Genomic DNA, 23,155 nt, shown 5'->3' on the forward strand with positions numbered 1-23,155 from the left:
TAGCTTGCACCCTGCTTTGGCAAATGGGGATGCAAGCTGAGACTAGGGCTGTGTCAGGGGGCGGAGCTGACGGTGCAGGTAGGCTTCTCTTGGGTCCGCCCATTGGCCATTTAAGCAGCCCACACCTGGGGCACTACCTGTTTGTTCCTTTTCCTTACCCTCCCACCTTCAGTTTAAGCTGATAGTCAATGACTTTGCTTTGGCTACGGTGGTTGCCGTTCTTTATGGGGCTGGGTAGGAATTTACCCACCAGGCTAATTGGCACTGACCCGGTGGTTTTGCCTACCTCATAGCAATCGTCACAACTGGTTGGGCATTGGGGCAATCCATTGTTTTGGATCAGGGGAGGTTGTAGTCTCCACCTGCCCCTCCACACACTGGGGTATACCATTAAAGGGATCTGAAGAAGAGAAGAGAGGAAGAAGAGTTTGGATTTGATATCCCACTTTATCACTACCCAAAGGAGTCTCAAAGCAGCTAACATTCTCCTTCCCCTTCTTCCCCTACAACAAACACTCTATGAGGTGAGTGGGGCTGAGAGACTTCAAAGAGAAGTGTGACTGGCCCAAGGTCACCCAGCAGCTGCATGTGGAGGAGCGGAGACGCGAACCCTGTTCACCAGATTACGAATCTACTGCTCTTAACCACTACACCACACTGGCTCATCTGAGGGAAGTGGCCATGTCTGTGTGCCCAGGGGGGGCAGGGCCGAAGGCACTCCCCCGACGGCAGTCCCTGTGGGGGTCACCCTATTGGATGTAAGTCTTAGGAACCCCCACCTGGATTGACCACACATCACTTCTGGCCGGCAGGCTGGAAATATTTAGATTGCCCCATGCCCAAGCCAAAGCTCTTTCATCTTTATTCAGTAAAGTTGTGGCCTGTTTTGACCCCAAACCAGTCTTATTGGTCTCTTATTTGAATGGGTTGGGGTATGGGGAGCCCGCTGCCTGGCCCTGCAATGTTCACTGAGGGTTGCTCAGTCACCACCCTAGGGTGCCAGCTTCTCACACCAAGAGGCCACCTGCCCAAGGCTGGCATGGGTGGGTTTTTTTAATTAAAAGAAATTACAGTGGAGGAAAGAATCGGAGGACGCCTTGCAACATGTAATTGGAGCCTTCCCATCATGTAATAAAAACTATCTTAATTAATCTGGCTGGAGGTTTCCAAACCAATATTGTGTGTGCGATCGCAAATGCCTGCTCCTGGGCTTGGCAAGATTTTGGCATTGGTGGAGGAGCGGGAGGCATTAGCTAAGTCGCTAGCACCGATATCTGTAAACTTCCCATGGCTTGATTCTGAGGATGACTGTTAGTGCAGAAGTCGAGAGCATCAGCTGCACAGAAGTCCTCAAGCCACTTCTTTCTGGGAACCTCCTGTTCTGCTCATCTCAGGGGTGCCAGGTGTCTGCCGGCTCCTCGGGCTTCAGGAACGTTGCTGTAGCAATGTTTCATTCATTTCAGGCAGGGCTGGCCCACCCATGAGGAAAGGTGAGGCAACTGCCTCAGGTGGCAGGATCCACAGGGGCAGCAGTTCTGGCCTCCAAGGAATGCCTTGCCTGCTTAGGGAAGAAATGGCGAGGGCTGCCCTCTGGGCTCTGTACCCACCTGCCATGATTCAGAGTGGGCCCATTTACCCCTCGTGGCAGCCATTGAATCCCACTCCAACCATTGCGTAAGGGCGTGGCAAGTCAGAAGCGGGCTTGAATCTGCAAAGCTTGTGCCACGATGCATTTATTGGTCGTTGCCTTTATATTTATGGCATGTCGGTGGTGCTGTGGTCTAAATCACTGAGCCTCTTGGGCTTACAGATAGGTAGCCGTGTTGGTCTGCCATAGTCAAAACAAAATAAAAAAATTCCTTCCAGTAGCACCTTAAAGACCAACTAAGTTAGTTCGTGGTATGAGCTTTCGTGTGCATGCACACTTCTTCAGATACCCAAGCCCTCTTGGGCTTGACACTCAGAAGGTGGCAGTTCAAATCCCCGCAACAGGGTGAGTTCCCATTGCTCTGTCCCCGCTCCTGCCAACCTAGCAGTTCAAAAGCACACCAGTGCAAGTAGATAAATAGGTATCACTGCAGCGGGAAGATAAACGGCGTTTCCATGTGCTCTGGTTTCTGTCACTGTGTCCCGTTGTGCCAGAAACAGTTTAGTCATGCTGTCCACATGACCCAGAAAGCTGTCTTTGGACAAACACCAGCTCTCTCAGCCTGAAAGCAAGATGAGTGCTGCAACCCCATAGTCACCTTTGACTGGATTTAACCATCCAGGGGTCCTTTAACATTTTAACTTTTACCTTTATTTAGCATATTTAATTACATATACAGTATGTCATTTTGCTCATTTTCATAACAGACAGCAGTGGCCAATAGATGGTGCTGTTGTTGTATTTAAATGTTTCAGCAAGAGATACGATCTTTTGAGTATTCAAAAAAAGAAATTTGGCTTTAAAAACATTTGCTCTATATATTTTGCAGGAATAACAGTAAACAGTGCTTTTTTCTAAAAAAAAAATGTTTAGGGGTACTCTCATTTTCCTACTCATATTGAAAGACTCCCCTCAATGAGGCCAAACTTAGATTCACAAAATGTTTAGGGGTATGCATATCCCTGTGTCCCCCCCAGAAAAAAAGCATTAACAGTAAGTGTCAATCAGTAAGAACATAAAAAAAAACACTTTGTTTTTCTTGGTTATGATTGCATATATTGTTGGAATCCATCTGTTTTGAGAGTGTACATTTGGGGGTAAAGTCAAACCATTGGAGAGTTACAGGATGTGCTCTCCCCCCCCCCGGGGGGGGGTACTCAAAGGTTTGGGGGCCAAAACATTCAACTCACAAGGCACTTGAGATCCAAGGTACGACTGTATTACAAGAGAAAAAGGGAAATGTCTCTCTAGACTTCCTGAATTAGCTGACTGGAAAGAGCTTCTGAAAGAATCCCTTTCCAAATTGAGAGGCACCGTATTTTTTAGCAGAATACACACACACACACACACACACACACACGTGTCAAAATACACAGTTCAGGTCTATTTATATATTTAGATTTATTTATAACAGTATATATTGCCTTCTTGTAAAGTATCAGAGCAGTGTCCTTTTTAATGAGATGCATTTTTCCAAATCAGAAAGTGACATGTTTTTGAGAAAGGCATTTGTAAAGAAGAAAGAAAGAAAGAAAGAAAGAAAGAAAGAAAGAGGGAGGGGGAGAGAGAGAGAGAGAGAGAGAGAGGGAGAGGGAGAGGGAGAGGGAGAGGGAGAGACAGAAAGAAAGTAAAACTTTCCCAGTAATAAAGACTGATCATTGTTTCCCTTGTGGAAACAATTCCTGGACTTCAGCCAAGCAAGTCATAAATACAGATCGCAGTGTAGCAATGTCAGACACGGCAAACCCTTCTGGCACTCTCTGCAGCAAGTGTGGTTTTGAAATGCTGTTTTGCAGCTATAGCTAGAAGGATGATTCACCCTCCCAGCAGGGCTGTGACTTGCTTTTGCATGTTTCAAGAGGCCAGCTAGCTTTATATCCTTCTAGCTTTATAATGACCTAATTGCATACAGTGCACCTCCCAGAAGGTTTCTCTGCAAACTTCTGAGCAAAGCAGCAGAGGTGTATATAAAAGAGGAAAGTCCTTTTGAGACAATGGCGACCGGCTCCCACCAGCTGTTCCTCATGGCTGCAGATTTAACACTGGCTTCCGCCCTCTCCTTTGTCCTTTATGTGCTTGGCTGCCTTTTCCTTGCGAGCCTCTCCAGCTTGGTGATCTTCCACTTCTCCTTTGGGCTGCTGAAGAGAGCAAACAAGAAAGCAAAGAGGAAAATCAGCCTGAAATGGAGAGCAATCCTGAGCCTGGTTTCTCAGAGCACCATCGGAGGGATGCTTGTGAAGAAATTAGACCGAGCAGGTTATGGGTTGCTGGAGGTGCACCATTCCTCAGAGGGAGAAAGGACATCTGTGCTGAAGAAGGAAAGCTCCTCAAACACCAGGATGACACGACTCCCAGCGGGTAAGGAAAAGAACCAGGCAGTGATGCAGACCCTCATTGAGAGCCCGCTCTCTCAGGAAGGTATTTCCTAAAGTAGCTTGGGTTGTTTATAATCTCAGGGCCTACTCAATCCCGTTGATTTTATAGGATTGCTTCTGGTTGAAGACAACAGCTTCATTGGGCCTAGCTATCCAGAATCCTCTCTTATTCTTCTCTCTGCCTTGGACCTTCTTTCTGCTCCATACATAATCTATCATTATGTCCTCGTTGGTGTGCAGATTGAGACAGAGAATGCTATTGTGCATGAAAGCTGTATCCCATGCCATATTATATTATGTGTGAAAAGATGTAACCCAAGGCAATGTGCATTATTATTATTATTATTATTAGTAGTAGTAGTAGTAGTAGTTGAATTTATATACCTCCTTATACTCGGTTCACAGAATAAAATCAATATATAAAACCACAAAATACATAATAAAAATAGAAACAACAACCCAATAAAGGTAAAGGTAAAGGGACCCCTGACCATTAGGTCCAGTTGTGGCCAACTCTGGGGTTGCGGCACTCATCTTGCTTTATTGGCTGAGGAAGCCGGCGTACAGCTTCCAGGTCATGTGGCCAGCATGACTAAGCCACTTCTGGTGAACCAGAGCAGCGCACGGAAACGGCGTTTACCTTCCCGCCGGAGCGGTACCTATTTATCTACTTGCACTTTGACGTGCTTTTGAACTGCTAGGTTGGCAGGAGCAGGGACCGAGCAACGGGAGCCCACCCTGTCGCAGGGATTTGAACCACTGACCTTCTAATTGGCAAGTCCTAGGCTCTGTGGTTTAACCCACAGCGCCACCCACATCCCAAACGACCCAATAGCCCCCCCCTAAAAAACCTATATTTTAAAAGGGCATAGGATAGATTAACCAAAGGCCTGGTTAAAAAGGAACGTTTTTGCCTGGCACCTAAAAGCGTACAATGAAGGCACCAGGAGAACTTCCCTGGGGAGAGCATTCCACAGATGGGGAGCCACTGCAGAGGAGGTGTTGCCACCCTCTGGACCTCTCGAGGAGGCACATGAAGGAGGGCCTCAGAAGATGATCTTAGGGTCTAGGTAGGTTCATATGGAAAGAGAATCATAGAATCATAGAGTTGGAAGAGACCACAAGGGCCATCGAGTCCAACCCCCTGCCAAGCAGGAAACACCATCAGAGCACTCCTGACATATGGTTGTCAAGCCTCTGCTTAAAGACCTCCAAAGAAGGAGACTCCACCACACTCCTTGGCAGCAAATTTCACTGTCGAACAGCTCTTACGGTCAGGAAGTTCTTCCTAATGTTTAGGTGGAATCTTTTTTCTTGTAGTTTGGAACCATTGCTCCGTGTCGCTTCTCTGGAGCAGCAGAAAACAACCTTTCTCCCTCCTCCATGTGACATCCTTTTATATATTTGAACATGGCTATCATATCACCCCTTAACCTCCTCTTCTCCAGGCTAAACATGCCCAGCTCCCTTAGCCGTTCCTCATAATTCATCGTTTCCAGGCCTTTGACCATTTTGGTTGCCCTCCTCTGGACATGTTCCAGTTTGTCAGTGTCCTTCTTGAACTGTGGTGCCCAGAACTGGACACAGTACTCCAGGTGAGGTCTGGAGGCAGTCTTTGAAGTATTGTGGTCCTGAGCTCTGCATGAAAGTACATGGTGTTGCCACTTGGCCAAAGCTAAGCCGGTCTGGGTTTGGTCAGTCCCTCGATTGGAGGGGAGTCCACTTGAGAACCCAAATCTAGTTCCATAGTGGAATCCCTTGAGTTCCGTAATGAAACTCTTTGAGCTCCCTAACAGAATCACCAGAGTTCCATGATGGGAGAAAGGTGGGATATTCATGAAATTCAAAGATACATTTCTACAAGTTGGTCTGAATGTCTTCTCTGTCTTACCGCAGAATCCCCTGTGCCAAAGCACCACAAACAGATGCCGTTGAGCCTTGCCTTCTCAATCTACCAGGAACCAGATCCTGCAACCTCTCAATAAGCAGAGCTGAACTAGTTTTCAGGCTAGGAGATGTAGCCCACCCTCAGCCTGCAAGTGTAAATTAGACTGTACCACCAACTCTGTATGGGAAGGAGTCCAAAGAAAGAGGAGGAGACAGGCAAAGAAGACCTTAAAGCTGCTCCAGGTGGACTGTCCCCTCCTACCTCCAGGCCATCTTCCACTAACTGCCCTGTAGAAAAATGTGTCGAGAATTCTAGGGAGGCAGGGAAAGCTAACACCAGGTACCTACACCTGCTCCATTTGGACTCTCCTGACCTCATCATAGGGCCATTTAGCACCACCTGCCCTGAGAGAAGTATTCCAGGAGAAACATAAAGCAAAGGAGGCATCACTCAGGCCAGAGAGAGAGAGAGAGAGAGAGAGAGAGAGAGAGAGAGAGAGAGAGACCTATGTGTTTGAGTCTAGCTATCAATGTTTGCCTTCCGCTGGAGTGAAGTCATGATGTCTAACTATTACTTTAAAGCAGTGTTTCCCAACCTTGTGCCTCCAGCTGTTTTTGAACTACAACTCCCATCATCCCTGACTAGCAAGACCAGTGGCAAGGGATGATGGGAATTGTAGTCCAAAAACAGCTGGAGGCACAAGGTTGGGAAACACTGCTTTAAAGTAATGATTGAGGTTTCGGAAATTTTAATTAAAAAAAGAATGAATGTATTTAATTGCATTATTGTGTACCACCTGAGGACATTAAGTAGTGAAGCATGGTTTTCAAATTGAACAAATAAATAACTAAAGATGGGGGGATTGCATGCAAAGAAGACCCCAGAAGCTGCCCCAGTGGGATTGGCAGGGCTACCACAATTAACTGCCCTGTGGGAAAGATCCCAGGGAAAAGAGTGTCAGGGGCTGGACCGAGGAGGAATGGTGGGACCGCCCCCCCCCCCTCTTCCTGCACATTCCCCAAAAGAGGAGGACAGTATAGATTTAGAACAGTGGTTTGCAGAAGGTCATAGTTCAGAGGCTGCAGAGAGGAGAAGCTGGGAATTATTGAGGGAGCAGCAGGAACAAGAAGCACCAAGAGAGAGACAGGTAACAGACTCAGTGTCCCTTGAAAGCATTCCTGACCCCTCACTCCCAGAACCAGATGTGCCTTGAGAGCAGTAGAACAGAAAGCTCAGAGCTAGAAAGTACAGATCAACCAGCACAGGGGTGACGTAGAACAGGAGGAACTGAGGGGGTGGGACTTTACTTGGAGCAATGCCATTATCTCAGAGAGACCACATTCCTTCATCTCTTTCTGTATATTGAAGAAACTACAGTTGAACCTTGCAAGTCGAACAGAATCTCTTCCAGAAATCCATTCGACTTCCAAAACATTCAGAAACCAAAGTGCGGCTTCTGATTGGCTGCAGGAAGCTGGACGTTCGACTTCCAAAAAAAAAAGTTTAAAAGCCGGAATACTCACTTCCAGGTTTTGACCACTTGGGAGCCGATAGGTACGAGTACCAAGGTGTTTGACAACCAAGGTACAACTGTACTGGGTAAGAACTCTTCTGGTTTTTCTGCTTCTTGGCAACCCCCGGGAGAGAGATAGAATCCCCTGAAGCCTTGACAAAGAGGTTGGTACAGGAGGATGACAACAGGTGCTCCTATCTTCCAACTGGATTGTCCTTCCACCTACTCACAGGGCCACCTGCCACCAGCTGCCATATGGGAAGGATCCTGATGACCAGTTAGATTCGGATACTGCCCAGCATGATTTTATGAATGTATTTTAAAGTTACTTGTAAGCCTCTTTAAAGGAATTTGCACCCTGAAAGGTGGGATTCGATATGATATGATATATGATATATTGTTGGTGCTGACCTTTAAAGCCCTAAACGGCCTCGGTCCAGTATACCTGAAGGAGCGCCTCTACCTCTATCATTCTGCCCGGACCCTGAGGTCCAGTGCCAAGGGCCTTCGGGCGGTTCCCTTCCTGCGAGAAACCAAGTTACAGGGAACCAGGCAGAGGGGCTTCTCGGTAGTGGCACCCGCCCTTTGGAACACCCTCCCACTAGATGTCAAAGAGAAAAATAACTACCAAACTTTTAGAAGACATCTGAAGGCAGCCCTGTTTAGAGACGCTTTTAATGTTTAATAGGTTATTGTATTTTTTAGTGTTTTGTTGGAAGCTGCCCAGAGTGGCTGGGGAAACCCAGCCAGATTGGCGGGGTATAAATAATATATTATTATTATTATTATTATTATTATTATTATTATTATTAGATATGATAGACAAACAAAATAACACGGGAGCATCTTGCTCCAATGTCGGTTGCCAGGTTAATTTACAATTTGGTGATTTTGGTTCATTTGCAGGCTTCCTTCCAGGTGCCGTGATCAGCACATGTTGCCTAATGTGTGTGAGCTAATGTGTGAAACATTAAGACAGTGGCCTTTATGTGCTTGTGAAATGCTGAGATCTAGACAGGACAATGTAGGTGCCATCTGATAACATTGGCACAAACGTTTGAGCAGTTGAGAAACCCATGGCATCCATGGCAGCTCTGGGATTCATAAGACCAATTTAGATCATCATTGCAAAGACAGACAAAGCTGAGTTTTTAGAACCTTTGAAAAACTGGTTGTATGCGTCCACCTTTAATCTTCAACTGCTTTGAGTCCCTATTTGTCAGCTGGAGAAGAGAACAGAAATCTGTTTACTCCATGTATTTGCTGCATGACTTCTTTCCTCCTGTTCATGTCAACGTTCCCATGTCCTGGTCCCGTTGTCATTTTAATCTCGCCTTGGCTCCTGGTTGTAGGAAATTAAAAGGCTTGGATTTTCTGAATGGGTTCTAATATTTATTTTTTTTTTAAAAAAAAGAGATTAGAACAGAATGGTTTCCAGGAGTGTTCTCTGATGGATTACAGTAGGAATTGGGTCAGGACCTGCTGAGGATCAGGAAATGTAAGACAGGATCACGGACCATTTGCTGACACAAATGTTCAGTGACTTTGAGGAAATGAGATCAGAATCACAAACAGCACACAGCATGCTCACTTCGTAGATTAGCGCATCACACGAAAATAGTTTTTCTTACTTATGTAAGATGAGGAAAATCATACATACCCAAACAATTTCCAGGGGAGCTGAGAAGGGCACCAGCTCGCAGAAGGTTGGTATAACTGAAAAGCAGCAGCTCTCCACGTCTCAGGCAGCAATAGAGTCTCAGGCACCTCTGTGGTGTATGGTGCCCATTCTGGGAGCCCGACAGTAGGTGGCGCTAGAGCTAATGGGGACAAAATTAGAATTTGTTGGCTCTGCCTGCTTCCTGCTGAATTCTACAAGGGCTCACAGTGAGACTAAGGAGGAGGAAGCTGACAGGCTGGGCCACCATAGGACTGGTTGTCCACAAAGAGGCAGGTGGAAGCTAGCTGAGGACAGTGCCCCCTTCACCCAAATGGGCCAGCTATCATCATCTTCTTCTTCTTCTTCTTCTTCTTCTTCTTCTTCTTCTTCTTCTTCTTCTTCCTCTTCCTCTTCCTCTTCCTCTTCCTCTTCCTCTTCCTCTTCTTCTTCTTCTTCTTCTTCTTCTTCTTCTTCTTTAATGGGAGAAGCCAGTAATTAAACCTAGAACCTTAAGCGTGCCAAGAAGATGATCCACCCGTGGGCTACAGTTCACCCCGTACTGCATATTTCTGACCAGGAGAGCTTGTTTGAATGGAAAAAAAAAATGTTTTAGAAGAGTTGTTGTATCTTCCAAGATGTTCGTTTTCCTCCTCAAATGGTTGGAGACTGTAGCTTTTGCAGAGAGTTGCAGGCAGTATTGTAATGCGATACACTTTCTTTGTCTTTGTTAGCCGTGACCTCTGTTCAAACTAGTTTTGCAAGTTTCCCCGGAGTGTGTCAAAATCTCGCCCCCAGGAATGTGGCCGGTGCTGTTTGCAACAGAAGTGTCTACAGTTTGCTGTGACCTCGAGAAGAATCCCCTCCGCCACTTTGCATCCTGTTCGCTGCCACTGTTAGGAGAGGGTTAGATTTCTCTTGCTAAAGGTCTGAACTGAACACTCGCAGAGAGCTGTTGAAAGTACTCCAAGGGCCAGTGAGAGCCAGTGTGGTGTAGTGGTTAAGAGCGGTAGTCTCGTAATCTGGTGAACCGGGTTTGCGTCCCCGCTGCTCCACATGCAGCTGCTGGGTGACCTTGGGCTAGTCACACTTCTCTGAAGTCTCTCAGCCCCATTCACCTCACAGAGTGTTTGTTGTGGGGGAAGAAGGGAAAGGAGAATGTTAGCCACTTTGAGACTCCTTCGGGTAGTGATAAAGCGGGATATCAAATCCAAACTCTTCTTCTTCTTCTTCTGCTTGTACTATTTGGAAATAATTGTCAGGATACAGCTAGTGAAACAAGGGTTCACCAGCCACCTATAATTTCAGGCCAGATTTCCTCATGTAAATCATACTAAGTTCAATAGCACAGACCGTCTTTTCGCACCAACTCTGTGTCCAGTTGTCTTTTCAACATTCAACTTTTGAATGCCTCTTTGGCATGTCTGAGAGATGAGCTCTTCTCTGTAATCCACCTCCTCCTCCCCCCACTTCCCCCCTCCTTTGCTCTTTTCTGTTTGAGCATTTTCACCATGATGCCTGCACTAGTGGCATGAAAATGTATTTCCTATGCATTGACCCAGTTGCATAGCAAATCAAAGCCTTAATTTACGGGGCGTGTAGAGAGAAAGTGTTCTCACTGATACTCTCTGATCATTTGGTTTTTTGACATTCGGGGTCAGGGGACTAGAGTTTGCTTGCAAAAGACTGACTGAATATGTTCGACGTCAGGTAATAAAATCCTAATTTCTGCCAGCATGTTTTGATGAAATGTTTTGATGAAAGAAAGACTTTGGAAGTAGTCACACATGAAACTGTCACACACAAACGTCGTCTTAGTCTTTAAGGTGTGACAAATCTCTTAATGTCTGCAGTAACTGACTAACATGGGTACCCTTCTAGCATGGGTGGCGCTGTGGTCTAAACCACAGAGCCAGTTGGGCTTGCCAATCAAAAGGCTGGTGGTTCGAATCCCCATTACGGGGTGAGTGCCCGTCGCTCTGTCCCAGCTCCTGCCAACCTAGCAGTTCGAAAGCACACCAGTGCAAGTAGATAAATAGGTACCGCTGTGGTGGGAAGGTAAATGGGGTTTCCATGCGCTCTAGCTTCCATCACGATGTCCCATTGTGCCAGAAGCAGTTCAGGCCTGCTGGCCACATGACCCAGAAAGCTGTCTGTGAACATGCACTGGCTCCCTCGGCCTGAAAGCAAGATGAGCGTCACAACCCCATAGTTGCCTTTGACTGTACTTAACCATCCAGGGGTCCTTTACCTTTTTACCTTGCCTTCTAGCATATAATGCCTTATACCGTCAGAAAAGCCACAGAGTCAATGGGCCCTCTACCACTTTCTAATTTTGATGCATTTAGGAACTGGTTCCTGCACCGACACTTGCAGGGAACAATAAATCTAATTTCGGGTAGTCCTGCAGTCACATTACTTTGGATGATTTACATCAAGATATATATCTATATATATATTTTAAACGAACACTTCAGGGGCCAGGGGGTTATTTTCACCTGCCAGCCAGGAGCTGGTTTCGATGAAGCAATGAAACGAGATACAATCCAGAGATTTTGTCAACAACTCCACAATACATTAACAGCTCCTCTATACAGTCTTCTCAGCTTCACAAGGAAATCAGCATTTTCGGTCTATTAAGTATTTTTTTGGCTACCTCCCAAGTCTATTATAGATCTGTGGAAGGTAAACTGCAGTTTCCATGATTCTTTTATTTTGGGGAGGTCTTTAATGCATCATGTGGATTCAGCCAGTGGCGTAAGTGAAATAGACTCACCACACATGTGAAATAGTCTATTTCACTTATGTCACTGCCTGCATCCACGCGATGCATTAAAGACTTACCCAAAATAAAAGAATCATGGAAACTGTTGTTTACCTTTCACAGATCTATAATTCCCAGCACCTTTAACAAACTACAGACCTCTGATACGTAGGGTGTCTACTCAGCATTCATGTACTATTATCATACCACAGGACCATGATTACCACTTTTATTTTTTGCAAGGCTTATTGACTTTAGCTGCCAGTTTTGTGCAATTGGATCCTCTGCTTTGTGTTTGCATATTATACCAAGCCATGTCATTGGTCCATTAGCCCGATGAATGGCAATGAGAGTCTGTTCTTTTTTCTTTCTTTCTTTTACAAAACTGAAGATGCCATGGAGACTTTCTGTGTTAGAAGCACAATCTGCCACTGAGCTATGTGAGTCTTCCTTTAAAAACTGGGATTCAGCTGTCTCCTGGTGAGAGAATGAAGCTGGATCAGGGAGGAATACTGGGGCACTAAGCCAGGACTGGTCTTCAACCTTTTGCTATCTTCTATGTAGGGATTCCTACATAGATCATGGCCACTGGTCACATCACCTCCTGGAAAATAGAAGGGGAAGAAATGGAGGCAGTGAGAGATGTTACTTTCTTGGGCTCCATGATCTCTGCAGATGGTGGCAGCAGTCACAAAATTAAAACACACCTGCTTTTTGGGAGAAAAGCAATGGAAAACCTAGACAGCATCTTAAAAAGCAGAGACATCACCTTGCCGACAAAGGCCCGTATAGTAAAAGCTATGGTTTTCCCAGTAGTGATGTATGGAAGTGAGAGCTGGAGTATAAAGAAGGCTGATTGCCAAAGAATTGATGCTTTTGAATTATGGTGCTGGAGGAGACTCTTGAGAGTCCCATGGACTGCAAGAAGATCAAACCTATCCATTCTGAAGGAAATCAGCCCTGAGTGCTCACTGGAAGGACAGATCCTGAAACTGAGGCTCCAATACTTTGGCCACCTCATGAGAAGAGAAGACTCCCTGGAAAAGACCCTGATGTTGGGAAAGATGGAGGGCACAAGGAGAAGGGGAAGACAGACGACGAGATGGTTGGACAGTGTTCTCGAAGCTACCAGCATGAGTTTGACCAAACTGCGGGAGGCAGTGGAAGACAGGCGTGCCTGGCGTGCTCTGGTCCATGGGGTCACGAAGAGTCGGACACGACTAAACAACAACAACATGTAGGGATTCGGGAACTGATCCAAGATGGGACATGATTCCTGACGTTTTCATAATTGGGTCAATGCATCTTCTCTTGCCACAGCAGCACCAAATGACAACAGGCACAAGAATCCTGCCCTCTGCTGACTCGGACAACCCTATCAAGGCATGTCTTTAATATTTACCCCACAGTCAATGGTGCCACAAGCAACCTATCTCCAACTCCTCAAAAGATTCCATCAACGGTGTCTCCGAAAAATTTTACACATCACTTGGGAAGACAGGAGAACTAGTATCAGTGTACTGGAAGAAGCAAAGATCACCAGTGTTGAAGCAATGATTCTTCAACATCAACTTGGTTGGACTGTTCATGTTGTGTGGATGCCTGATGATCGTCTTCCAAAGCAACTACTCTACTCCAAACTTAAAAAATGGAAAGCGTAATGCTGGTGGTCAACAAAAGAAGTTTAAAGACTGTCTCAAGGCAAATCTTTTAAAATGTAGCATAAATGCTGACAACTGGGAAACACTGGCTTGCAAGCGCTCCAGTTGGAGAACAGCTTTGACCAAAGGTGTCATGGGTTTTGAAGACACTCGAACTCAGGACGCAAGGGAGAAACATACTAAGAGGAAGGCATGCTTGACAAATCCACACCGTGACCAACTCCTGTCTGGAAACCAGTGTCCCCACTGTGGAAGGACGTTTGGATCCAGAATTGGCCTCCACAGTCGCTTACGGATTCATTGTTAAAACCGTGTTTATGGAAGACAATCTTACTCGGTTACGAATGATTGCCAAAGAAGAATAAGAATCCACTCTTAGAGTCCCCAGCTCATTTCCCCTCTTCTATGCACATTTGGTAGTATCAGAAGGGAAGCGTACTCTTATATTTGTAAATAGCCATTTCCAGGACTGGACTTGGGGGTCAGCATCATTTGGTACCTGTTGAGGCTGGTGCCCTAGTAAAAGGTACCCACTGCCAGTCCCTGGAGTCTCCTGCCCCTGATGCTCCTCTTCTTTTCTGTGGCTGCCTGTTCACTTGTCCCATGAATACCCAACCTCGTGCCCACCAGATGCTATGGGACTCCTATTCCCATCATCCCTGGCCATTGGCCATGCTGGTAGTTGTAGTCCAACAAAATCTGAAGGATGCTACATTGGCTTCTTCTGACCTACCTTCTCTGAGTGAGGAAGCAGGGGAAAGAAAAGTCCTTTTCACACCCCTTGCCTCTCTGTCTCTTACTCTAGAGGTGGTCCAGAGTAGGCACAGCTGCAGAGGCCAATGAATACATGGTGGCCTCAGAAAAGAAGAGGGAGGGAATGCATTCCTTATGGGTTGGAGTTCTTCCCAAGACCGAGAACTGCTCTGCTTCTTCTACATGCCATTATCCCTCTTGCTCACTCTTCCAGGCCTAAATACCCAGAGTGCTCTTTTTTTGCTCCAGTTCCTCTGAAGTCACGCACTCAGGAAAAAGTCACCTCTCAGACTCAAGTATTCCTACTTCATGATAGCTTACTTCAGGGATGGGGAACCTGATGCCTCCAACACCCATCAGCCCTAGCAAGCATGGCCAATGATGGGACTTGTAAGTCAAGGAATACCTTGAGGTCCATGGTTTTCCCCACCCCTGGCGCACGCCCCTAATTCAGGAGTAGTTCCTCCAGCCACCACTCACTCAGTCCTTCTGAATGAGACTCAACGAGACTGCCTGGACTTTAAGATCAGTTTCTAATGCCCTGCTCTTTGATCTGTTGATACCAGTTGGCAGCTTGACAGATACCAAGAGACAGGATTTTTTTCTGGGGTGGCTCTGAATTTCCTCCCATGCCTGGCTCCATCACTGTTGCTTTTTGCAAAAGAAACCTTAAGGCCTTTTTTTTTTAGCTGAATCCGCCTTTTGTAAATTGCTGTCCCATGTGATAACAGTTATGCTGCTCATTTTTAAGGGGAGTATAATGCAGGTTTAATTTGATGGTTTTATATTGCATGTTGTTGCTTCTCTAGGGCTTTTTGCTTGCGAGGGCAGCACTTTAGAAATCTTTTATGAAATAAAGTCTCGGTTGCCGTCCTGCCTGGAAGGTAGATGTGAAACAGACCAAGTTGCAAAAGCATCCCTTCCAACAGGTGTGGGAGAGCTATTCTCTATATCTAAAATCTGAGATGCAGCTTTTGTCACACCTAACACGTCAACCTAACAGAAGCGGCGGAGGGGGGGGGCGCGCATAGCAACCGAGATGTGACTGCTTTGTCTCCGTACACTTAAGACAATTACAAACGCTGCTCAGATAGTGTGGATTTTTTAATTGCAGCCTGATGCTCCAACCCGGCTTTTAATTATAAACCTCTGCCCTAGAACCGGTTATTAATTGCAGTGCTCAATCTAAGAAGATGTGAAGTTGCTGTACTAGTATTGTTGCCTCCTCAAAAGCACAGGCCCTCCCAGCAACTTTTTAGAAACCCAAACTTCTATAGCAGAGATGTGGAACATGTGGCTCTCATATCTTGTCAGTCTCCGAGCGCTCTTCAGGCCCAGCCAGTGTGTTGGCAAGCAGAGATGATGGGAATTACAGCTCAGCGACATCTAGAGAACCACATTTTCCCATCCCCTGCCCTATTGAAACAGAAGCATTTATTGAAGGCAGCCATCTTGACACTGCATTCATATGTCTCAGAATAGGCAGTGAAGTGGTTTTTAAGTGGTTCATTTCAGAAAAGGTTTGCTAGTGTGAAGTCCGGGCTACCGCTTTAGAAGTTCATGGGAGACCCTGAAAACTGTTTTATTCTAAAGTTATGCAGGTATTTCTTCTAAGAAAGAACTCAAGGGGTCCCAGGTCAGTCTCCCATTCATGTACCAACCAGACCCAAACCAGCTCAGCTTCAGCAAGGTTCCCACATTGTGTGTTGCCAGACCATCCTTAGGCTCATGGATTCGCTGCAACTGATAGGAGGTTTTCATGGCCCCAGAGAGTAAAAAGGAATTCCCTTCTTTCACGACGGTCAGCTCCCGTCTGTTTGGGGACCTGGCATTTTTTTCCCTTTATTATTTTTCCAAAGTTTTTATTCATTTTATAACACAAATAAAGAACACAAACAGAAAAACAAAGAATACAAACAAATTCTTGTCTTATCCTTATTTTTCTAAACATTGTTAGGGGGGCTTCCCCAAGTCCCACCTATCTGATTTTCATTTTACTTCATCTTTAGCAGTTTACATATATCATAATTTCTAACCATTTTTTAATCACACTTACTTTAACCATAAAAAAATCACATTTTATCACTTACAAATAATACTATTTTAAAATACACTACCTTCTACTTCTAACCCTACAGCCTATATCCACTTCCAAAGCTATTCTAAGATTTAAATATTAACATTTTTTTTTCAAATATTCCTTAAACTTCTTCCAATCTTCTTCTACCATCTCTTCTCTCTGGTCTCGGAGTCTCCCGGTCAGTTCGGCAAGTTCCATCATCTTCATCTGCCATTCTTTGATAGTTGGTAAATCTTGTTTCTTCCAATTCTTCACTAGCAATGGGACCTGGCATTTTCAGCACACATTGACCCATCCTTTGGGCCTTTATGCTGAACTTGGAAACTATAAAGGTCTGAACTAGACCCAGTGCATGTGGGAAGATGCGCGTTCCTATTCTTCATCACTAGAATGTGTGGACATCCCATGAATCTGAATGTTGGGATACTCAGAACACATAGAGTGAAACTTGTTCCTGCAAGACTCTACAATTCTATGATTCTGTGATCTAGTAGACTATTCAAAAAAATTTAAAAATGTTTTTCAGCTAACACTTGTTAACCCTGAATGGGGCTTATGCCATACTGGGTATTTATGGGATGCAGGTGGCGTTGTGGTCCAAACCACTGAGCATCTTGAGCTTGCCAATCAGAAGGTTGGTGGTTTGAATCTACTCAATGGGGTGAGCTCCAGTTGCCCTGTCCCAGCTCCTGCCAACCTAGCACTTCGAAAGCACACCAGTGCAAGTAGATAAATAGGTACCACTGTGGCAGGAAAGTAAACAGTGTTTCTGTCACGGTGTCCTGATGTGCCAGAAGTGGTTTAGTCATGCTGACCACATGACCCGGAAAGCTGTCTGTGGACAAACGCGGCTCCCTTGGCCTGAAGCGAGATGAGCGCTGCAACCCCATAGTCACCTTTGACTGGACTTAACTGTCCAGGGGTCCTTCACCTTTACCTTTATGCTTGGCTGGGGCTAGTGGGAGCTGTGTTCAAAACATCTGGAGGGCACCAGGTTGGTGAAGGCTGATATAAAATGTCTCACCAGAGGAAGATTTTAGTTCCAGGTACATGAACCAAAAGCACTGATCTCGGAGCTTATTTCCTAAGCTTATTTTCCCCACTGCCACTTGAAAGGCTCAAGACAATTTCTATAGCAGAGGTGTTTAAACTGTTTACCAAACCACCGAAAACATTTTGTACTGTTTGCCATACACCAGGTTGATAAATGAACACTTATACCTACAACCCCATGAATGCTCACCTGGGAGTAAGCACCAACAAGCACAATGAGACTTACTGTAGTGTAAAAGTGGGTAAATATGAGCTGCAAGTCAGGCCTCTGAGGAAGTAGCCAGATGGATTAAGTTAAACAGGAGGAGAATGAACAACTGTTCAAACAGCAAACACAATAAATAAAGGGAAACAAACACAGCCAATTCTATCCAGCCACTGTTCCTTCTTCACGGGCAAATAAGAACGCTCATAATTAAAGTTAAGCATGAAATCTGAGGTCCCAGCCAAAGAAGAATGGCAACTTAAGTTGACAGTTACAGATAGGTAGCCGTGTTGGTCTGCCATAGTCAAAACAAAACAAATTCCTTCCAGTAGCACCTTAAAGACCAACTAAGTCAGTTCTTGGTATGAGCTTTCGTGTGCATGCACACGAAAGCTCATACCAAGAACTGACTTAGTTGGTCTTTAAGGTGCTACTGGAAGGAATTTGTTTTGTTTTAAGTTGACAGAATATGCTCAGCTTGCAGATTTAACATATAGAATAAGAGAGCAAGAAGAACATACGTTTAGAGAAGATTGGAAAACGTTTCTGGAATATATGGGAAATAACTGTGTATAGCTGAAAACGCTGGCAGCATTCAGATAAATTGAACAGTTTAAATAAGTTTTGATGGTTTGGATGGAATAATGGAAAACTGTATGATATAGTTTGTGTAAAATATGCAGGGATATGTAAAATTAACCATGGAAAGTTACTGATGTAAAAATGAGTACTTTAAATTGTAAAAAAGAAAATTTAATAAAAATTATATTTATAAAGTTATGCATGAAATCTGGCAGCGATTCCATCAGGACTTGGACTTGCCCCCAAACTCAGTAAAATAAGCACAAGGTTCCCAAATGCACCAAGCTGGCTTAGCACCTTTTATAGTAAATGAAGTACCTACATATTACCATTTAAAGCCCCACCACCAGCAGAGGAACAGTTTGAAGTCTGTACCCAGAAGGGAATGAGTTATGTTATATTATAGTTTAAAAGTTTGTATAATCAATGATATTTTAAATTTGGCAGGAATGCGTGGAGTGCTGAAGAATCCTGCTGTCACATTCCAGGAAAAGGAGGCAGAGACACAAAATGAATATGAAGAGGGGTCATCTCCTAAGCAGAAGAATGGTATTTTGACACCTGGTAAGAGGAGAATTAAGGTTTGGCCTTACAAAATGTGGTAGGGTATACAGCGGCTCATTTGAGTAGATATTTTGCTCCTCCAAATGGTTGCAACCCAATCCTTTGCATGCCCCACTCCCAAAACACTAGATCAAATGGTGCTCACTTCCAAGCAGTCCTATTTTGTGAGGTGCCGGAACTCACCATGAACACCTCCCTTGTTCTCCTAGAATGGCAATGGCACCCACCTGAGAGGTGCTGGAATTGGCAAGTTTCAGTTGGGAGGGAAAAAAGCCAAAAAAAGTCACTTCCGAGGATACGGAGAGTTGTTAGGAGACTCCCATTTCCCTGTGGAGTTACAATTCTCTCTCTCTCTTGCAAATTTATTTATTTGGTTTTTTTCCAAATTAAAATTTTACAATCACATATCCAACATAAAAACAAGATTCCAAAGAATCTCCTGGACTTCCCTCCTCCCCTTTGTGGGGCCTATTGTTAGTCCTTTCCTCCTGCATCTTTCATAATAATCCAAATCTTTTACATCTCCATTAGGTCCAAAATTCACCATTAAACTACAAGTGACATTCCGATCCCACTAACAATTTTAGCTGTTTAGAATAGTTTTTAGGGAAGATGAAAAATTTTCCCCATTCCTTATTAAAATTTTGGTCTTGCTGATTTCTGAGTCTTCCAGTCATTTGTGCCATTTCGGCATGGTCCATCAACTTGATCTGCCATTCTTCTCTGGTCAGGACTTTATATTCTTTCCATCTCTGGGCTAGTAGCAATTGTGCAGCCGTAGTCACATACATAAATAGTCTTTTCTGCTCCCTTGGGAGTTACAGTTTTCAGAGTGGTTTAATGATTAATTGCTCTTCATAGGAAACTCTGGGAACGAGGGGTGCCAATTTGAATAAAATATTGGGGTGGGGGCAGGTAAGCCCCACCCTGCATAATTGACCACATGACATGGTGTGCACACACCATTTGAATAGCAATGCCCATTGACTTTGGAGGGGGCCTGGCCCCCTCAAATATTTTCTTGGGGTAGCCAAAGACTCTTCGGTCCCTAGGAGTTGGCTCCTATGACGGGAACTGTAGTCCTACTGTGAGGGGAATTCACTCTTCCTAATAACTCTCAGCACCCTTAACAAACCTCAGCTCTCATAATTTCCCGGGGGAAGCCATGACTGTTTAAAGTGTTATCATAGTCAGTGCTTTTAAAAAAATTAAATAAATGTTTAGGGCTACTCTCAATTTCCTACTCATATTGAAATACTGCCCCTCAATGAGGCCAAACTTAGATTCACAAAATGTTTAGGGGTATGCATACCCCTGTATACCCCCAGAAAAAAGCACTGATCCTAGTACTTCAAATGTATGGGGCATATATGGCCAAAATCTTGTAGCCATTTATTGACTCAGGCTTGGTTTGTGTGACATTGTCCAACACTCTCTCCTTCGTGAATTGAATCTTTCCCCATTTCTCCCTTTCTGCTGAATACTCACCTCTTTGGCCAAGTTATTTTAGCCTACTGTAAACCCAGCTGTCTTATGAAACCTTTTGCCAGTTTTCCTTCCCTACCCCCAGCCGCCCAAAATTGGGCCAAGTGTTGAGATGTATGGGGAATATGATATTATTTGCTGTCCAGGACAGTGAGGGAAATGACTGAGGTAACACACAACGCTAACCTTAGAGCAGCCATATGTTTTCTTCTATGTTTTCTTCTTTTTCCTCTGTTTTGCAGCTTTCTTTATTGCCCTCATTTGGCTTCCAGTGAAAATTGCATGCCCATGTCTGAGGAAGAGAAGTTGCTTGCGGCAAGTGTGTACATTTCTGAGGGGAAAAACTACAAGATTTGCTCTGGGACTGAGTGAAAAGAATTGAAGGGAAGATGACAAAGAGTGCTTGGTCTGAGCACCACCTTAGAACCATCCATTTTGAATACTATTATAATTTTTTTGCAGCTGTCATCATTGGCCTCCTTTGGATTCCGGTGACCACTGTGTTCTCATGTCTGAAGAACAGAAGTCCTCAGATGCTTATAACCCTCTCAAAATTTCAAGAGTGACAGGTGAAGCTGACTAGGCCTGTAACACAGAGAGACTGGTGGAATTTGCTCAGCTTATGATGTGCAGATGCAGAATTTGAATGTGTGGAAACCATCCATTGCAAATAGGGATGAGGAGAAAATTGTAACAGTTTGCATTTTCACCTGCAATTCCTGAAACAAAATGCAGCTCTCCTCTGAAATTCTTTTATATTTATATATATTCATTTTATTAGTTTTCCAAATCATAACAAATTCATCCAAATTATTAAGATTTAATACAACTTTTTTTTAAAAAAAACATAGTTTCCCGCTCCTGTTACAATCATATGTCCGTTGCTTCCTGATGTTGCCACTTCATTCTTCTTCTTTAATCACCTTCTCATCCTTCTGTTAATTTTAATCCATTTTCAAAGCTGACCTTTCTTGTTCCCTTGCAATCAGCACCTTGGTTGTTTCGCAAACATATAGATATCCATTTCATGCGTGTAGTCCTTCCAGCGCTCTGTTCCCAAACCTGGAGTGTAGAGATAATTTATTGCCACCGTCCTTTGTCCATTCACATTCCACTCCTTTGACAACATTCCTTCAGTTGTTCAAGGAGTTGCTGGGCTATAAATAACTTCCCGCCAAGATGCCGGCTCCGCCATTTATCTCTGCCATTAAAATTCTGAGGATTATTTTCCTCAGTCCGCAGTTAAAAAATAAAGTCAAATATATAAACTCCTGCCAGATGTAATCAGCAGTCCTTCATCTTGCCAAATTCCTCTCTCCTCCACTCCTGGTCCAGTCCAAAGATGATTTGAATTGCATCCATTTAATCTCAGTCGAAATTCACACTTCTCCAAGTGTTGTGATGCTGTCCCACAGTGAAATAAATTGTGTATGAAGATGTGTATGTTGGGGGAAGGTGTACATAAAAATGCAGCTGTGAAAATAAAATATCAAATGCATATAGGGGGAATTGCTTGCCAAAATGCCGATATTAGTCTGAATGTCACACAAAATGGTGTCTACTGAGAGAAATGTGCTGATGAATTTACACAAGAACATTTTTTTTAAGGAAATGCAAACTGGTGAAGAAATGTGACAAACTGAATTTTCGATCAGAAAAACGGCAGACAGAGAGAAACTGAAATTGACAAGGTTCATCCCTCCGTAATTCCAAAAGGAGAAACAGAGACTAGATTTACAACATAAATGGACCATTTATGTGCTACCATATTTAGCTGAGTTGCTTTTTACGTAGCACACAATTGCTGGGCAACATGAACATTGTAAGTGAATATTAATGTTGTTTCTGCAGTATGCAATTGATTACAGCTTCTTTTCGAACCATGCTTGCAAATAACTCTAGGCTTAATGTGACAATAATTCAAGAGTCAATCTGAATTAGGCAGAAATTAGATTTGTAATGGTTTTCACATGGATGAACACCTTGGAAACCTCTTCACCTCTTCAGATATGCAAAAGAAACCTTAATTATTTGGTAGGTTTAAAAATATGAGGGTCAGGGAAAGGATATGTCGACTCCTGTTTTCAGAATAAAGGAAAAACCCTATACGCTGCAATAAATCACAGGCTTAGCCCAATGACAAAGCTTTATGAATTAGATGTGGATGGAAAGACAATACCCTGATTTCATTAAGAGCCTGTAATGCATTTTCTAAATCTGATTTGTGTGAAGAGATGCCAACAATTTTACCTGTATGGCTATGGCTGAGGTTGGACGGTTTTGCATGCTTAAATTACTTAAATGTGCCCATATAGTTTTGTAACTGTGTTGCAATTTTAATTATTGTTGTGAGCTGCCTCGAGTGTATGGCAACGTGGTATCTAGATGTTTCAAGGAGAAAGAAGGAGACTACGAGAAGGGAGGCATTTTGTCATGTCAGCACTTAGCCGCTTTTTGTGCTATTCATTATTTAGCAGCCATGCTTTTTGGATGCCTGTCAAACATTGCTTTGCAATCCTGGAAAGAATTTGGTTTCAAACCTCAGTGGATCATTTCAGATGATGAAGAAAAGTCTTGGATTTTATTTTTAGCACTTTGGAGAACATCAAGATTCAGTGGCAGACCAACCTTTCACCAGAGTCCTGGTGGATCAGACTGAAAGGTTTTATTCAGCGTCTCATTCTCTCTTTTTTAAAAAATGATTTTTATTGAAGTTTCAAAACACCAACACCAACCAACAAAAACATCACGTCTTATTACATATATCCTGCTTTATGCTCCATAGCGCTATTGACTTCCGTCCTTCCCTTCCACCAGTTTTCCTATTCCAATCCATAATTCACAGTTTATTTAATTAAAACTTACACCATGACATACTTCAATCCTGCCAACATTTTCATATTTGTACAGTTCTCACTTATATAAAC

At 44.0% G+C, this 23,155-nt stretch overlaps 1 protein-coding gene across 2 annotated transcripts; it reads left to right on the forward strand.

Annotated features, from left to right (window-relative positions):
* The first annotated feature begins 3,430 nt into the window (after positions 1-3,430).
* On the forward strand, positions 3,431-21,726 carry LOC309339292 (uncharacterized protein). Of its 2 annotated transcripts, none has more exons than XM_081857474.1 (3): positions 3,431-4,006; positions 18,627-18,743; positions 20,471-20,663. In XM_081857474.1, exons 1-3 carry the CDS (start codon positions 3,643-3,645, stop codon positions 20,608-20,610), a joined length of 621 nt encoding a protein of 206 aa, XP_081713600.1. In that variant the 5' UTR covers positions 3,431-3,642; the 3' UTR covers positions 20,611-20,663. The 2 variants fall into 2 exon arrangements, with proteins under 2 accessions (XP_081713600.1, XP_081713601.1); XM_081857475.1 differs by lacking the exon at positions 20,471-20,663 and adding an exon at positions 20,691-21,726 and having other exon boundaries at positions 3,442-4,006.
* Positions 21,727-23,155: the final 1,429 nt, after the last annotated feature.

This window comes from Podarcis erhardii (assembly GCF_964252035.2).
Source record: "Podarcis erhardii genome assembly, chromosome: 3".
Lineage (NCBI taxonomy): Eukaryota > Metazoa > Chordata > Lepidosauria > Squamata > Lacertidae > Podarcis > Podarcis erhardii.

Excerpts from the sequence above, each read along its gene's own strand:
- LOC309339292 (XM_081857474.1), top strand. The coding sequence starts at position 3,643 with ATGGCGACCGGCTCCCACCAGCTGTTCCTCATGGCTGCAGATTTAACA. Across the intron at positions 4,007-18,626 it reads GATGACACGACTCCCAGCGG|GAATGCGTGGAGTGCTGAAG; the intron begins GTAAGGAAAAGA and ends TAAATTTGGCAG. Across the intron at positions 18,744-20,470 it reads GAATGGTATTTTGACACCTG|CTTTCTTTATTGCCCTCATT; the intron begins GTAAGAGGAGAA and ends TCTGTTTTGCAG.